The following is an 18,241-nucleotide window of genomic DNA, read 5'->3' as shown; positions in this document are numbered from 1 at the left end:
AGGAAATCAGCTGTGTGTTTCTGCCGTCCTCCCCACCTCCCCTCGCCCTGCCTCCTCCCACTGCCATGGACTGCTCCTCAGTGTCACATCTAGGTGGGACTCCTTGGAATGCACATGGTGGGAACTCAGGCCTGTCCGTCATCATGGTCCTGTGTCAGTGCCCTGATTGACAGAGCCAGGGTCTCACACAGGCCATACTGGGAAGGTGACAGTCAGCACCTCCCATATTCCGGGCACCATCCACACTCTTAGTCTAGCCCCTGTGAGCCCAGGCTGTTGGGCTGGGGGTCCTTTCCATGGGCCAGATGCCATTAAAGAGATTTGCACGTTATCCCATGTAATCCCCAAAACAGCTCTGTAAGATAGCAACTATTTAACCCTCTTTTACAACCGAAGGTACAGAGAGGTGAAATCACTTGTTTATATCACAAAGCACGAGGTGGCTGAACCAGAGTTCTAACCCACCCACCCATTTAACTCCCTGCTCTGAGGCCTGGACATGGTATAGCCTGTCCTGAGGCTGAAGACACACTTCTGGCCTTTGCCCAGAATAGTGGAACAAGTCAGAGGAGACAGACAGACCGTGCTTTGTTCTTTCGCTATGGACAGAGCAGCAACACAGACCCTCTGGGATGTTCAGGAGACAAACAAAATGCCGGGGGGTTCTGGGGTCCGTGATGTAGCATGTGGCTTCTCTGGGACATAGCCTGGGGAGCCCAAGACCCCTTCTCTCCGCAGGAATTCAGCTTTTTCACCCAGGACAGGAATTCCAGCCTCTCTGGACAAGCCACATGGTCACAATGGGGTCCTTTCTCAGAACCCTGGAAAACACAGGCCCTGTGGAGAAAGGACGGATTCTTGTTAAACACAAGGGCCCTCAATGCCACCATTTAGATCAGGGAGCAAACAGGATCAGAGAATGGTCTGCAGGCCCCTCTGTCTGTCTTGCCTGGAGGTCACTGCCCCTGGAGACGATTCTGTGCAAAGGCTCTCAAAAGCCAGAACAAAAACCCAGCTAGGGGCTAAGTGGGGTGAAAAAAAATCCCCCAACTCTCCAGCCCTCAGTGACCCAAAGCCCCTTCGCCCGGCCCCTTTGCTCAGTCCTGCCTCACTTGGTTTCTGGAACATGCACCTTCTCACTGGTGGTTTCACAGAGAATTTGAATTCTCACAATAGCCCTGTGAGGGCATGCAGAGTAGCCTCCCGTTAGGACTGGGGAATCTGAGGCCCAGAGAATCTGTCAGTGTTTTTCAAACCTTCCTGCCACAGTAGGAAATTTCACATTGCAACTGAGACACAGACAGACATCTGATGCAGGTGCCACACAACAGTCTTGCCCAGGGTGACTCGTGGATCATTTCTAGTCTGTTCTTTTTGAAATGCTTACTGGGACCCATACATTGATTCCAGAACTCACTAATGGGTCACTGCCTGTCATTTGAAAAGCACTATGTTTGAAGTGGCTTGTCCAGTGCCACCAACCCCTGAGGGACAGAGCTGGGCCCAGAACCCGAGTCTGCTGACATTCAGCACTGGACTTTGACATCCTCCAACCCCCAGCTGTCAACCTCACCTCTTAACAAAAATTTTCCTCCAGCCAGGATCTGACCACATCACTCCCCAATTCTGCAAACTTCTAGATTTCGCAGCCAGGTATCAGAGCCTTGCCCGGCCTGGCCTTTCATGGCCTGTCCACCCACTAACCCCCGACTGCCCAGTCCGCAACTGTTCGGAGCTGCTTGTTCCTGCTTCTAGACCTTTCCCCCTCCATGGATCCAAACCCCCTTGTCCTTCAAGGCCTCCTCCTCCAGGAAGCTACCTGGGTTGTTCTGAGACCCCCTTGACCTCTCCTTTCTCTGCACTGAGTGTCACCCCTCCTGTCATTCTCGTCATGGATGGTCTGAGAATGTTACTTTTCATTGGACTTACGTCACACGTATCTCCTCTGCCTGCCTGCATGGGCCTTAATGAGATTGTCTACAGCAGGAGCTTAACAAGTGCTTATAGGGTGGTAATGGCAGTCGAAATCATGATGTGTCTCGAGGGCCCCACGTCACTCCCCTGGTCAACACTGCGTCTTCCCCAGCCCTCATACTCTAGGTAGTGCCCATGTCCTCAGTGACAGCTGGGCTCTCAAGGTCACCCCCAAGTCAGCTGTCTGGCAGCCCAGCTGGCCTCTCGAGCACTTCCCAGTGGCTGTAGGCCCCACAGACAAGCTCCTGGGCCCAGCAGCCAATGTCAGCCAGACAGGAGTGGAGAATACCAGGCTGGAAGTTCGGGCGTGTGTCTTTGCCAAGGCACTTGCTGACGGGAGGGAGAGTGGTGGGGGGCGGGGTGGGCAGTGGAGGGCATGACCCTGCAGTATTCGTCAGAACTGTACCTGGTGGGCCCTCAGCACCCTTCCACAGAGCTGGCCCCACCAGGCCCAGCCTCCTCTCCTCTCTCTCCCATGCCTCAGTGGCTCTTCCTGGCTTCACCTGTCACTCTGGGAACCCTGAGTGGCAGGATGGCCACCTCCTTTCCCCAGTGAGGGCCTGCTGCCCACCACTGGTGTGACCTCTCCTTGTGTCCCAATCCCTAGTGGACCTCAGCACGGCCCATCTGGAGCACTGTGGGTCAGGACTGTCCCTTTAGCTTCAGGAGCCTGGGCCAGCCACTGAAACCTCAGACCTCAATCTCCTCATCCATGAAATGGGTGAACACCTGCTCTGCCTACTTCGGAACACCAGAGACTGAATCCTGGGAGTTTTCAAGGGGAAGGCAGAGTGTGGGGAGCCATGTGTCAAAACGGGGCAACACCTGTGAATTGTATCTGGCCGAGATCAATGAAAGGAGAAAAGAAAAACCCTTTAGGGTCTGCGTTAGCATGAAAATACAAGCCCTTTACATCTCTTGGTTTTGGGGCTCTGAGAGTTGGCCACTTCTTGGGAAGTTAAATGTGTCCTAATAGATGGGTCCAGAGGCGTGTGTCCATTCCTGTGGGTCAGGGATGGACGCACTTCCTGGTGCTCAGCACTAGGCAGAGACCAGTGGTGGTTTTGGCATTTGCGAAAGCCCAAAACTCTGAAAGTGGGGCCGGAATCACCCCTGTCTGGCACTGCCTGCGGCCTCATGGTGAGGTCCTTGAGGAAAAGCTCCTTTCGTTTCAGGGGCGCTGCAGGGCCCAGGTTTAGACAGGTCTTTGCCGCCTGCATAGCAACTGAGGTGGGGTCTGATGGGCCCAGGTGTGAACGAATAATGGCAAAGACAATTTATAGCAGTTTCTGTGCGAAGCCCGTTCTGCATACTGTACATTGCGTCTTCTGCAGACTCTGAGGGCTTGGTGCTGCGATTGTCCCTGTTCTACAGCTAGAGAAGTAGAAACTCAAGAGGCCAAGAAAGTAGATCAAGGGCATTCCCCGCCTCCCCCGCCCGCCCCTGCCAGCAGGGATTTGAACTGGAGGCCTCCATCTCCAGAACCTGCCTCATCCAGACGCAGACTGCATCATCCTACAGGGAGGGGCCGCACCTGGGCTGGGAAGATGAACCATACCACCTGGGGATGGGGTGGGGCGGGAGCAGAGGCAGCCAGAATCCTTGTTTAGATGGGGAGGGATGGAGTGCTGGATGAGGGAACTCCACACCTTTCCCAGCCAGGCCATTCCTGTGGACCACAGGAGATCACCCGTCCCAGTTTGTCCAGTTGGAGCCCTGACAAGTCCCATGTCCCTGTTTTCCTAGGACTGTGGGTCCCTGTGCCTGTGGTCTGAGTCACCCCTGGACCAGCTGCAGAGAGTGAATGGCTGAGTGGTCTGATTCGAGGGAGCTGTTTCAGGACACAGCCTGGGAGGCCCTTTCAATTACATTAGCCTCTGGCAACGTTAGAGGGAGATGCTAGCCCCACCCTCCCCCGCCTTCTTCCTGTGGCTCCCTGGGATAGTGATTCAGCAGCAAGTCGGAAGCAGGCTAGACTGTGACCTACCAGGAGTGGAGTCACCGGCAGGGTGGGGGCTGTCAGCACCAGCTCAGGGCAAGAATTGGAGCAAGGAGGGATCGTGGACTGGAGAAGGGGACTCTCATGGGAAGGAGAGGGCTTCTTGAGTTGCTAGGGAACTGAGCCCCAATGCAGGGCCGTTGCTGTCCTGCCACGCCGGGATTGGTTGTAGGGCAGTGGGAAGTGGTTGTAGCATGGAGGAGGATCCCTGCCTTTGCCTCTTGCCCTCCTTTGTGAGGGATGGGGGAGTCCCAGCCACTGGATACCTAAACTGCTTATCAGCCTATTCAGCAGCTAAAAATAGGAAATGGCTTTGCTAAAGGATGCCCAACCGGAAGCTTCCAAAAGGTTTCCTATTAGGGCAGCGCCTACGGGGCGGGAGGCCAGACACCCTGAAGGAGTCAGGATTCCCACCATTCAGTCACAGCCTGGCGATCCCCACTGCCAAGACCTCAGCCTCCACCCTATTAACCCCGTGTGCTGATCAGGCCCCTGGGCTCTGGCTTCCACCCCTGTGCCCACTGCTCCAGGAGGGGGTGGCGATTGGGCATTTGTCTTGAGCCTCAGAGCAAGGCCTGGGTTTTCTGGTCCCCAGTGGTGGCCTCACCCACCCACTGTGTGGCTTTGAGCAAGTTGTCTGGCTTCCCTAAGCTTTGCTCTACTCACCTGCAAGAGGAGAGCCCACTCCTGCTGCAGGGAGGGATCCGGAAGTCCTTGGTGAGGAGGACTCTGTACTCTGGCTGAAGGACAGGCAGGCCAGGAGATTTCTCCGGGGTGGCCGGAGGCTGATGGAGGTGATGCAACCCTGAGGCAGCCTCAGGGTCCCCAGGGGAACTTGTTGGAGATGCAGGTCTTGCAGTAGGTTGGGGTGGGGCCCTCCATCTGAATTTTAACCACTTTCTAGATGATTCCATCAAATGGCAGGTGAGAATCGCCACGCAGAGCCTGGCGCAAAGGGGGCCCTCAAAGCATGTGAGTTTTGTTTCCTTCCCACTCTTTTTTTTTTTTTTGAGACGGAGTTTCGCTCTTGTTACCCAGGCTGGAGTGCAATGGCACGATCTCAGCTCACCGCAACCTCTGCCTCCTGGGTTCAAGCAATTCTCCTGCCTCAGCCTCCTGAGTAGCTGGGATTACAGGCACGCGCCACCATGCCCAGCTAATTTTTTGTATTTTTAGTAGAGATGGGGTTTCACCATGTTGACCAGGATGGTTTCGATCTCTCGACCTCGTGATCCACCCGCCTTGGCCTCCCAAAGTGCTGGGATTACAGGCTTGAGCCACCACGCCCGGCCTTTTTTTGAGACAGAGTCTCACTCTGTCATCCAGTCTGGAGTACAGTGGTGCCATCAGAGCCCACTGCAGCCTTGACCTCCAGGGCTTCAAGCAGTCTTCCCACCTCAGCCTCCCTTGTAGTTGGGAGTACAAGTGCATGCTACCATGCCTAGCTACTTTTTTGAATTTTCGGTAGAGGCGAGAGTCTCACTATGTTACCTAGGCTGGTCTTGAACTCCGAGGCTCAAATGATCCTCCTGCCTCAGCCTCCCAAAGTGCTGGGATTACAGGCATGAGCCGCTGTGCCTGCATCACTCCTGAGTCTCGCTGTGCTCTCCTGTCTCATGGGAACAGCCTGGGTAGCCTGAAGCTGCTCAGAGCTGGAGAAGGAGAAGGTTGCCATCCCTGGGAGGAAGGTGCGCGCCGCCTGGCCGCCAGGTTGGGGGGATGGTCAGTGAGCCATTGGTCCCAGGCTTCTCCTGCCTGGACCAGCAGGAAAATTGTGGGACAGCAGAGGGCAGCTCCTCAGTACCCTCCATCCACTCCCTGCTCTTCCCCAGTAGCCCTCAGTGAAAAGGCCTGAAAAACTAATTTCCTCCTTGGGAGTGGAAAGTCTTCTGGGCAGGGCACAGCTACCATCTAATACTCTCTTCCTCCTCTCTGGAATTCTCTGCACGGTTGAGCTTTTTGGGGGCACAGCTAGGCACTCCAGGACACAGTCTGCCCAATCTCCCTTCTGCAAGGGAGGCAAGCGTGCCCTTGTTAAGGCCTTCCCTGGACTGACTGGTGGGAGCCCAGGGAGGGGGTAGATGGAAACTCTCCCACCTTTCTTTGTTTTTTTTGTTTTTTATTTTTTGAGACCGAGTCTCGTTCTATCACCCAGGCTGGAGTGCCGTGGCGCGATCTCGGCTCACTGCAACCTCCGCCTGCTGGGTTCAAGCCACTCTTGTGCCTCAGCCTCCGAAGTAGCTGGGATTACAGGCAGGCGCCACCACGCTCAGCTAATTTTTGTATTTTTAGTAGAGACAGGGTTTCACCATGTTGGCCGGGCTCGATCTCCTGACCTCATGATCCACCCGCCTTGGTCTCCCAAAGTGCTGGGATTATAGGCGTGAGCCACCGCGCTCAGCCACTCTCCCACCTTTCTGTAGCTCCTTTACAAGGCAACAGTTTCCACAGATTCTCCTCCACCCCATCCACGCTGCAGTTTTTATTCCTTCCGTGGGCTTATAAACCACAGCCTTTCCCCAGATTGGGCAGCCTTGGACAATGGCTGAACCTCCGTTTCCTAATCTCTAAAATGGGGATGATAGGACCTTCCTCTTAGTGTGGATGAGAGGATCGAAGGGGGCATGGAATACCAAGGGGGTTCTCAAACAAGGAAGGGGAGATGTCAGAAAAGCAGATTTCTGAACCTCGGCCCCAGCATTCTGATTAAGTGGGTTCTGAGTCCAAGTTTTGGGAAAGGCAGATGCCTAGGAGCAGGGGAGCTCCCCACTCTCTGCTATGCAAGCAGATCACCTTGGAGCTGAATAAACACTCCCCATGTTGGAGGCCACCCCTAGAGCTCCTGGATCAGAATCTTGGGGAGCCTCCATGAGGCCGACTCTGCTGCCTTCCCTGGGAGCCTGCTGCCTCTTCCTCCAAGAGAATCCCCCTCCACCACACCCCCACCCCCACCTTTCTAGTGGCAGACCAGCGGGCTAGTTGGCTTTGACCAAAGTTGGGCAGCAATTGGCATTTTCTTTGGTCCCTGGGGAAAATGGAAGGCATTTCCTTCAGACTCCAAAGAGAGCCCCATCCAGCCCCTCTGCTGTTCCCCGAGCACTGAAGAGAACTTTCAGTGTTTAGGGGCACTGAGGGTCAGGTTAAGGGAGCCAGCTCACCTTCCCAGTCCCCTAACGATTGTGAATGGAGGGTGGGGTGAGAGGGGTCGCGGAGATAAGGAAGGCTGGAGCAAAGGCCTGATTTGCGAAATCTGCCCATCCTTGAGTCTGGCTTAACTCTTTGCTGGAGGGCAGGGCAGGTAAACGGAGGCCTGAGGTTACAGCAGTTACAGTCTCTGACAGCATTTGAACCCAGTGCTCACTTCCTCGGAAGCTCAACTTCCGTTCCTACCGTTCCTGGCCTCCCAGTTAACTTTGCAGAATCCTCTGTCCCCGACTTCCCACGCCCCATCGGGACTCTCCAGCCGTAGCCTGAGAAGGGTCTTATCCATGGCCGCTGCCAGTCTCAGGTCGGACAGTGAGAGGAAGCAGCCACAGTGGCCCGCAGCGAGTCTCGGGTCTAGGACAGGGACAGACTTTAATCAAAGGGTCACACAAATCTGTGGTTACCTGGAGGGTGGTGTGGAGGACGACACATTTCAGTCGTGACTTACGGGCTGAGTGGGCCGGGTTCACCTCCCAGTGTTTTGCATCGCTAGCGCTAGCGCAAACCATGCAAAGAACAGGGAGGTGAAACGCTTCTGGGCGGGGTGAGCGGGCTCCCAGCGCCGGGTAGGGCCCGGGTTCCGGCGAGCGCCCTCCCGGACCCTCAGTTTCCCAGTTTGGGACGTGCAGACAACCTGCCTCGCCCTCCCCGGCCCGCCGAGGCTTAGGGAAGGTGAGCCCCAGTTAGCCTGCGGGCTGGGGCGGGGCGGGGCGGGGCGGGCGAATCGCGCCCGGGGGCCGGGCTGGCAAGGGGCCCGCGGACGGACGGGCGGGCGGGCTGGCGCGGCGCGCAGTGCGTGCGGCTGCGGAGCGCGCGGCTCGCCGGCGGTGGGCATCACATGAGCAGCGGCACCGGGGACCGACCGCAGCCAGCCTGAGGGCGCCCCCGCAGCCGCAGCCCCGCGCCCGCGCCCGCTCCTAAACATGTCTATCTGTTGTTGCTTCTTTTTCAGGGACTATGGCAGTTCCAAGAGGAAATCAGGTAAGGGAGCCTCCGGGCGTTTTCCCTTCAGCCTTCCTTCCCGCTGCGTGCACGCGCCCCTCCGATCCTGCGGAGGACTTCCTGGGGGCTGAGGGCCGGGGTCGGGGGGTGCGGGGGGAGTTGTCCTTTCGCGCCAGCCCTGGGATCCTGCGGGGCCGGGGGTACTCGCTTCTCTTGCTCCTCCCCAGTGCATGCCCCCTGACACCTCTGGTCCTAGAACCTTCGTTCTCCCCCCCCACCGACTCTCTCGGGCTCCCGCTACCTCGCTGTTTCCAGTGGGAGTGGGGGTGGGTGCATGGGGAGTGCTTGGGTGGCTCGGGAAGGGCCTAAGCCACCGCACCGTGGGCAGCCGGGTCCTTGGCCCCTGGGCTGCGGCGACCACTGCTGCGCAGTGCCGTGACTTCTCCAGTCCTTCCCGCGGTGCAGCGGTGATGAAAGGGTTATTAGAGACGCGGGGCTTCCCTGCGAGAAGGTGAGATTGAGATCCAGGACTGAAAAGGGGTCGTCCTTGAGTCACTTGAGTTTTTAGCGCCTGCACCGTGGACCTTCCTCCCTCCCCCAACTCTGAGCGTGTTCTCCCTGCGGAAGTGGGGGCTCTGCGTTTTGACAGCTAAGACCCGACCCTCCCCAGCACCCTAGCATTGACCTGACAGGTGCCAGGGCCCGCCCGGAGTTTGGAAGGGGGTGGAGGCAGGGAGAGAGGCAGGCCACCCCTCGGAGCTGCCTGCTGTGGGTTGAGGGTAGAACAGGATTCTCTATGAAAGGGGGAGGCTGGGCTCCCCAAATGGCAAACGCCTGGATGTGGGTGGGCTGTAGTTAACTGGGGGAGAGTGGTCCCTAGGAATTAGGGCTGTGTGTGTGCTGAAGTGGGGGTGGGGACAGACTGCTGCAGTGAACGGTGCTGCCACATGGATTGGCCACATTGATGGGGTGGCGGTACCTGGACATCCATCCTGGGGTCTGTTCCTTGGGGATGTAGGTAGTAACACGTGGCTCCTTGAATGGCTCCTGTGCCCAGGTGCATTGGTCTGTGGATAGGTTGAGGGGTGTGCCCCGTGTGGTGGATGGCATAGATGTAATTGTAGGATATGTATGTTTCTGTGTGTGCAAGTACTTGCTCACGTGCCTGTTAGAACCGGGAAAGTTGTGTCTTGGTTTATGTGATGGGGGTGTGTGTGCCTGTGGGGTTCTGTGTACATGTATGAGTCATGATAGCTGTGTGCGATGAGGGTGTGTTTACTTGTTTGGGTGCATAGGTTGGGTGCGTGTGTAGTTGAGATCTATCTGGTTATGGGTTGGAGTCTGTGTTCGTGTGTATTTGTGTACCTGTTTGGGTCGTGTCTAGCTCTGCATGTCCCAAACTGTGTGTGTACTTGCCTGTCACCTGGGTGTGAGGTGTCTCAGGCATGCCTGCCCACTGGTGCAGAAAGGCATTTCTGCGAACATCTGGGTAAGTCTGGGGAATAACGCTCCTCCGCTTTCCCTCCACACAGGCCTCAGGTGGGAAAATGGAAGGAGGGGCAAAACGGATTGTGCTCTGTCACCGCCCGCACGAGAAGCTTGCCTTGGGCCTCAGAGGCATAGTGTCCTGGTTGAACCTGGGCTCAAATTCTGGCTCTTTGTGACCTTAGGCCAGTTGCATACCTTCTCTGTGCCTCGGTTTCCTCATTTTCTTTAAAACAAAGATGCTAATGTATCTACCTGACACAAGAGGATTAAGTATGTTAGTGTGGAATAGTCCTGGCACCTAATAAATATACGTGTGTCAGTTCTCCGCAGCAGGAGCACTTTCTGAAGAACTGGGACCTAGTGCTGGCTCCATTGTCACTTTTCTCCCTACGTGACCTTAGGCAAATTCCTTATCTATGCTGGGCCTCAGTTTCCCTCTGTAAGGCAAGAGCTGGACGAAATAACCTCTTGGGTACCCCGCCGCAGTCTCCGAGGCTCAGCTTCTGCACTGCTTCCTAAGCAATGTAGGGCCACACCCAGGCTGCCTTCCCCAGAGAAAGCCAACTCCCAGTTTCTCTGCCTTCCACTCTCAGGCCAGGAAAAGGATGGATGGAGAAATTTAATTTACATTGGTGTGCTTATGATAATGGCCACTTAGTGTCTGTCGTGGTTGAAAATGCCAGCTCTGGAGCCAGACAGCAGGAGTTGAGAGTCTGGCTTCTCTCCTCTGTGACCTTGGGTAGATTTCTTAGCCTCTCTGTGCCCATTACCTCTTCTGTACATTTGGGATAACATTCATACCTACCCACTTGGCGATGGTTTATCATGTGTCAACTTGGCTGGGCCACAGTGCCCAGATAGTTGGTCAAGCATTATTCTAGATGTTTCTGCAACGGTGTTTTCTAGATGAGATTCACATTTAAATAAATCAGTGGATTTTGAGTAAAGCAGATTAGCCTCCATAATGCAGGCTGGCCTCATCCAATTGGTTGAAGACCTCTTAATAGAACAAAGACTGACACACACCCCCGCCCTCAACAAGGAGTTCTGCCAGCAGCCAGCTTTGGACTCAGCGGCAGCTCTTCCCCCAGTCTCACATTTTGGACTCTCAAACCTCCACAATCATATGAGCCAATTCCTAAAATAAATCTCCCTCTCTTCAAGCTCTCTGTTGGTTCTATTTCTCTGGAGAACCCTGACTAATACACACCTCATATGGTTACAACAAAGATTAAATAAACTAATATATGTAAGCATGCTTAGAACACCGCCTGCCACCTAGAAAGCTCCCCTGGAAGTGCCAGATACTGTTATTGAATGAGCATCTACTGTGTGCTAGGAAATTTACATGTTTCCTCATTTGCTGATCAGAGCCACAGTACATGAGGGGTAATAGGATTCCCATTTTGCAAATGAGAACCTGAGGCTCAGGTGGGGTGACTGCCCACACACAGCCCTTGACAAAGTGAGGATTGGAGTCTGTGTTGAGGGCTCCGCCCTGCTCTATAACGAACCACGAAGCTTCCCAGGGTCACTCCAGCCAGGGGCATTTGCACAGAGGAAATGGATGCCATTCTGGGGTTCACTGTAAATCTCTTTCTGAGCACAGATCTTAGACTTCAGGCAAGGCTTAGGGAAGGTGGAGTCAACAGAAGAAGAAAGTTCTCAGCAACTTTCTGGAGGAAGCAGGGCTGGTGAACTTGAAAACTGAAGGAGAGTTTGGCCTCTAATTTATCTTCATCTTTCTTCCCTCCATTGAACCTACTCCTTCCAGCATTTCCCCATCTCAGGAACTGGCACTATCTACTGTATTGCTCAGGCCCAACATCTAGAAGTCACTCTTTTTTTTTTTTTTAGATAGATTCTCCTCTTTTGCGAAGTCACTCTTTTTTTTTTTTTTAGATAGATTCTCCTCTTTTGCCTGGACTGGAGTGCAGAGGCACAACCTCAGCTCACTGCAACCTCCACCTCCTAGGTTCAAGTGGTTCTCCTGCCTCAGCCTCCAAGTAGCTGGGATTATAGGCACCACCCACCACCCGGGCTAATTTTTGCAGTTTTAGTAGAAACAGGGTTTCACCATGTTGGCCAGGCTGGTCTCGAACTGCTGACCTCAAGTGATCCACCTGCCTCAGCCTCCCAAAGTGCTGGGATGACAGATGTGAGCCTCTGCGCCTGGCCGAGAAGTCATTCTTGATTCTTCCCTTTCTTTTACCCTCCAGCTTGAGCTGCAGAGCCGCTGTCTCCTTACCTTCACCATCACACATGTTAGAAGCCCCCTTCATCTCTCCAGGAAGACCCCACCTTTCTACCTGGTCTCACTGCTTCTCTATTAGCCCTCTATCTGACATTCTCCACACCACAGCTAGGGTGAGCTCTTAAAAAATATGGATCAGCTGGGTGCAGTGGCTCATGCCTGTAATCCCAGCACTTTAGGAGGCCAAAGCAAGAGGATCACTTGAGCCTAGGAGTTCGAGACCAGCCTGGGCAACAAAGCAAGATCCTGTCTTTACTAAAGCCAAGTGTGGTGGGACATGCCTGTAGTCCCAGCTACTCAAGCGGCTGAGGTGGGAGAATCGCTAGCAGGGGTGGCCAGCCAGGTGAGAAGTTTGAAGTTGCAATGAGGCATGATCGTGCCACTGTACTACAGCCTGGGCAACAGAGAGACCCTATCTCTAAACAGGAATGAGGGAGGGAGGGAGGAAAGGAAGAAGAGAAAGAAAGAAAGAAAATAACATACTTTCCTGCCTAAATTCCCCCCAGGGACTCTCCATCCCACCCAGAACTAATTCCCTACCCTGGCTCACAGAGCTTGTGTGACTTGGCCCCTGGCTGCCTTCCTGGCCTGGGCTTTACCCCTCTCGCCCCGACCCAGCACACTCTGCTCAGCCACACCAGTCACCTTCTGCTCCTTAAACGCATCAAACACATTCTTCTTTGTGGCCTTTGTACTTGATCTTCCCTCTTGCCTGGAATGTTCTTCCCTGATTTTTCACATGGCTGGCTCCATCTTAAGATTTCTGCTTAAAATTGTCACCTTGTCGGCGAAGCTGCCGGATCCTCCGCTGTCCAGCCGCCCCGCAGATGGCCCCTCTTCTTCCCTCCTGATCACTTCCCACACTCCAGTGGTCCCACGTGTTTGCTGCTTCTGTCTCCCACCACCCCGAGAGCAGAGACCTCGGCTGCAGGGCTTGCGTCAGTATCGGGGGCCACTGGTACTTTTCGAATGGGTGGATGAGTGGAAGAAAGCATCTAATCTAAGAAGGAGTGAACCTACCAGGGTCAGGAAAGAAAGGTCATGGTGGCTTCAAATTGAGGATGATTATCTGGAAAGAGGAGACGTTTTTCTGGTTTGGGAGCAGACAGCGGGAGCCTTTGGTAATCCTGAGAGGGCACATGCACAAAGGTGGAGGGATAGGACGGAGCGTGGCTTGTTGGGAGACGGACCTCACTGAGCAGCAGCTGTATGCTAGGCGCTGTGCAAGGCGCTGTGGCTGTAGGTCCACAGGTGAAATGTCTTCAGGGAAACCGCCACCCTGCTGTAGGCCTTTCAGCTGTTGACTCGGCCCCACCCAGAGTGTTTTAGATAATTTCCCTTAAAGTCAATTGGTCATGGTCTTTAATAACTATAAAAATATGTTCCCAGCTGGGGTGTCTTTCTACCCTAGAGAAGTTTGCAGTGTGCTGTGGTTGAGGAGCTATACAGGAGAATGTACTATTAGGAGGGAAGTGAGGGAGCAACGTGGTTACCTGGGGGAGAGCAGTCCCAGCCAAGGGCATGGCAAGCGCAAAGGCCCTAGGGGAAGGGTGTGTGCTGGCTGCTCAGGGCGCAGTAGGAAGGCCTGTGGCTGAGGTGAAGAATAGTGGAGGGTGAAGTGGAAGGAGGTGAGAGTAGAGATGTAGCTGGGGGTGGGGAGGGAGTAGGGTGAAGCAGCACCACGTAGGGCCTTGCAGGACAGTCTAAGGACTTTGACTTTCACTGAGTGAGATAAAGATTCACTGAAGGGTTCTAAGTAGAGGCAGGGACATGATCTGGCTTCGATCATAGAATGATCGGGATTGACTAGACAGGATGGGATATGATGTGCAGAGTCACCGGGGGCGGCTAGCCAGGTGAGATGGAATAGGGGCAGCAGTGGAGGGGCAAGGCGCCGCGGTTGCTGGGCGGACTGTGGTGATTGGGCGTGGGCCTCGAGGGAGAGTTTGAGTGGGAGCTGGGAAGCACCTGCATCACGGTGCCTGGCGCCCCGCTCTCAGGCCTGGAACTTGCCAGTCATGTGACCTTGGGCAAATCCCTTTGCCTCTGAGAACAGGTTATCTCACCTGTTCTGTTCTATCAGCCAGGGTTCAACTAGAGGAACAGAACGAGTGGGAGGTATATATTAAGCGATGTTAGTGTAAGGAACTGGCTTACACAATTGTGGGGGCTGGCTAGGTAAGTCTGAAATCCACAGGGCAGGCCATAAAAGGGGGCAGGCTGCACCCCCAGGCCCAGGCTGGAGCTGCTGTCCACAGGTGAAATGTCTTCAGGGAAACCACCACCCTGCTGAAGGCCTTTCAGCTGTTGACTCAGGCCCATCCAGTGTTTTAGATAATTTCCCTTAAAGTCAACCGGTCATGGTCTTTAAGAACTATAAAAATATGTTCCCGGCGGGGTGCAGTAGCTCACACCTGTGATCCCAGCGCTTTGGAAGGCCGAGGCAGGTGGATCACCTGAGGTCAGGAGTTTGAGACCAGCCTGGCCAACATGGCGAAACCCCATCTCTACTAAAAATACAAAAAATTAGCTGGGCATGGTGGCAGGCACCTTGTAATCCCAGCGACTCAGGAGGCTGAAGCAGGGAGAATTACATGAACCTGGGAGGCAGAGGTTGCAGTGAGCAGAGATCATGCCATTGTACTCCAGCCTGGGCGACAGCGCAAGACTCTGTCTCAAAATAGGGGAAAAAAAAAAAAAAGTTTCCTAGCAACACCTAGATTCGTGTGTGATTGCATAACTGAGGACGGTAGCTAGCCAGGTCGATGTATACCACCTGACCATCACACCTATCAAATTTGGTCATTACAGTAACAGCGTCCTGGCTTGCCCCCAAGTGCGCAGGGTTCAATGAGGTGATGCCCTTTAAGGGGCTTTGTGCTGCGCCTGGCGGTAGGAAGGGCCTGTCGTTGTTAGCTGTGGTTGCTTGCCCAAGGTTGACACTGCTCCAGAAACCCCAAGAGGGTTGGAGCAACTCCCCAGAAAAAGGGGTTCCGGTGAGACCTGCAAAGATCTCACGGCTCTCACCCAGTCCTCTAGGAAGCTGCATTTCACCAAGGCGTGTAGCCGGGAAGTTCCGAGTTGCGCCACTAGGAGGCGCAGGCGGCCGCGGAGCCTCCGGGATGGTCAGGGCCCTGGGGCTGTGGCCGGGAGAGGCTGATGCTTCACCCCTCGCTGGAGCCCGCTGGAAGCTCCAGCTCGTTTGCATGCAGATGAGGTTGCTCAAGACCGTTGCAAGCTTGTTCTCTTCGGCAAGTGTTGATGTTCCTCATGAAATCCTGTTTACTTTATTCTCCTCAGAGGAGTGGTGAGCTCAGCCTCACCTCTGTCTCCGTGATCATAAAACTGTATTATTGGCTGAGTTCATGAGATCAGCATTAATATAGTTTCATTGCAGAGAAGCAGTGCTGCTTGGGGTTGAGAGTTTAGGTTTTGGCAACAGGCAGACAGGGTTTGAACCCCAGCTCTGCCTTTTGTTATTGCCGTTTTCATTATGGATAGATTAAGAAAGAAGGGGAGAAGTTGGTCTTTGAGTGGAGGCATTTATTTCCATTCTGTGAGCCCCAGGAGGAGACAGGGTGTACACTCAGCCATTGCTGAGTATTGTGTTGAGTTAAAAATGTGGACTCTGGAGCCAGAATGCCTAGTTTCACGACCTGGCTCTGCCCACCGTGAGTGGTCATGGGCAAGCCCTTCTCTGTGTCTCATTTCTTCACCTGGAAAATGGGGGTAATAGGTCATTTCCATTGGGTTGAGGACTGAATGAAAGTTCATGAAGTGTTTACTCCAGCACCGTCCCTGGCCCGGAGGAAACACTAAGTGTGAAGCCGTTTTTACTACGAAAAGGAGGCGGCACAGGAGGGGCCCAGCTCAAACAGGAGAGAGCACTGGCTTCCGCTTTTGCCCTTTCTCAGGAGCGACTCCTCAATCAGACAGGGGAAGGCGGGCTGTGCACTATCTCATCATTGCCAGGAGCCTCCCTGCAGCGACCTGGGTAGGTGGTCATTTTATGGACCAGGAAAGGGAAGTTAAGGAACTTGCCCAAGGTCAGCCAGACACAAGATTCTTTTTTTTTGTTTTGTTTTGTTTTTTGGACTGAGTCTTGCTCTGTTACCCAGGCTGGAGCTTGTTCTCTTAGGCAATCTTGGCTCACTGCAACCTCCACCTCCCGGGTTCAAGTGATTCTCCTGCCTCAGCCCCCCAAGTAGGGGGGATTACAGGCACCCGCTACCACACCCAGCTAATATTTGTATTTTTAGTAAAGACTGGGTTTCGCCATGTTGGCCAGGCTGGTCTTGAACTCCTGACTTCAGGTGATCTGCCCGCCTCAGCCTCCCAAAATGCTGAAGTTACAGGCATGAGTCACCACGTCCGGCCAACACTGGCATTTTCCTTTCTGCTTCATGGAGGAACCCCTTTCTGTCTTTTCAGGCGCCTGCCACCACACCCAGCTAATTTTTTGTAATTTTAGTAGAGACTGGGTTTCACCATGTTGGCCAGGCTAGTGTTGATCTTTTGACCTTGTGATCCACCCGCCTTGGCCTCCCAAAGTGCTGGGATTATAGGCGTGCGCCACTACGCCTGGCCCCAGTTTATTTATTTATGTATGAGACAGAGTCTCACTCTGTCACCCAGGCTAGAGTACAGTGGCACGATCTTGATCTACTACAGCCTCCGACTCTCCATTCTCATACCTCAGTCTCCCAAGTAGCTGGGACTACAGGTGCCCACCACCATGCCCAGCTCATTTTTTTTGTATTTTATTAGAGACGTGTTTCTCCATGTTACCCAGGGTGGTGTCGAACTCCTGAACTCAGGCAATCTACCCACCTTGGCCTCCCAAAATGCTAGGATTACAGGTGTGAGCCACCGCTTCTAAGAAGCTTTAATTTATTTTTTTTATTACTGATTGATTTATTTATTTGGTAGAGACAGCCTGTTGCCCCAGCTGGTCTCGAACTCCAGGCCTCAAGTGATCCTCCTGCCTCAGCCTCCTGAAGTGTTGGGATTACAGGAGCGAGCCACCACACCTGGCTTGGCATGAACTTGAGAAGTCTGAGGGAAGGAGAGGTGCCTATCATCCTGGCAGGAGTGAGGGTAGGGCAGGAGATGACTCTAGAAAGGAAGTCATGGAGAGCGTATCATCAGCAAGACTTTTTATTTATTTATTTATTTATTTATTTGAGACGGAGTTTCGCTCTTGTTACCCAGGCTGGAGTGCAATGGCGCGATCTCAGCTCACCGCAACCTCCGCCTCCTGGGTTCAGGCAATTCTCCTGCCTCAACCTCCTGAGTAGCTGGGATTACAGGCACGCGCCACCATGCCCAGCTAGTTTTTTGTATTTTTAGTAGAGACGGGGTTTCACCATGTTGACCAGGATGGTCTCGATCTCTCGACCTTGTGATCCACCCGCCTCGGCCTCCCAAAGTGCTGGGATTACAGGCTTGAGCCACCGCGCCCGGCAGCAAGACTTTTTAAAGCAATGTCCAAGGCTTTCTTATCCCCTGAGCCACCCATCCTCAGTGAGAAAGGCCCCGGCCACTTAGAGAACATGGCCAAGATCTTCCTGCCACCCTCCAAACAGCCCGTTCCAGAAGTGAGTGTGTCTTTTGAAGGTGTTGGCTTCTGACACATCTTACCCAGGTTGGTGGGGGTTTTTTTGGTTTGTTTTATTTTGTTTTGTTTTGTTTTCGAGATGAAGTCTTGCTCTGTCACCCAGGCTGGAGTACAGTGGCATGATATTGCACTCACTGCAACCTCTGCCTCCCAGGTTCAAGTGATTCTCTTGCCTCAGCCTCCTGAGTAGCTGGGATTACAAATGCACACCACCATGCCTGGCTAATTTTTTGTATTTTTAGTGGAGATGGAATTTCACCATGTTGGCCCCACTGGTCTTGAACTCCTGACCTTGTGATCCACCCACCTTGGCCTCCCAGAGTGCTGGGATTACAGGCATGAGCCACTATGCCCGGCCTCCAGGCTGGTGTTTTTAAACAGTTTTTATTTTCACGGCTCTGGGTCCTCAGCCTGATTTTACCCTTGGAGTCAAAGTCACCTAATTGGAAACGAAAGGAGCCTGATTGATTTGGCAACTCTGCGGCCAGCCCACGTGGCAGTGTTGCAGTGGATAAAGCGAGTGCTGCTCACGTGTGTGTCTGCACCACACTCCCTGGTCCGAGGTGGCTGAGCCCCACTGCCCGATTGGCCTGGACACACAGAGCGAGACAGGGGTGGGGTGAGGGCGCGGCGAGCATTCCCCAGATCCTGGAATCCCCGGAAGGAGACAGCTAGTTGGAAGCCTCGATGCCCTCAGCCCTGCTTGCACAGCTGTCTCTGTCCCCTCACCCCTATCACCAGTTTCTCCTGCTGGGAAACTAGG

The 18,241-nt window shown here is 54.0% G+C and overlaps 1 protein-coding gene across 7 annotated transcripts in view; it reads left to right on the top strand.

The window, feature by feature from the left end:
- SH3PXD2A (SH3 and PX domains 2A) overlaps positions 1–18,241 on the top strand; it is a 267,638-nt gene that overhangs the window by 166,198 nt on the left and 83,199 nt on the right. For 6 of the 7 annotated variants that reach the window (XM_074382818.1, XM_010333118.3, XM_074382817.1 and 3 more), the window contains one exon: positions 8,130–8,158. In XM_074382818.1, the coding sequence (XP_074238919.1) occupies positions 8,130–8,158 (29 nt within the window). Of the gene's footprint in view, positions 1–8,000; positions 8,159–18,241 lie in introns of those variants that run through there. The other variant, XM_074382820.1, reaches the window with a different exon arrangement.

This window comes from Saimiri boliviensis, chromosome 12, assembly GCF_048565385.1.
Source record: "Saimiri boliviensis isolate mSaiBol1 chromosome 12, mSaiBol1.pri, whole genome shotgun sequence".
In the NCBI taxonomy this organism is placed as follows: Eukaryota; Metazoa; Chordata; class Mammalia; order Primates; family Cebidae; genus Saimiri; species Saimiri boliviensis.
This window is presented reverse-complemented; position numbering and strand designations above follow the sequence as displayed.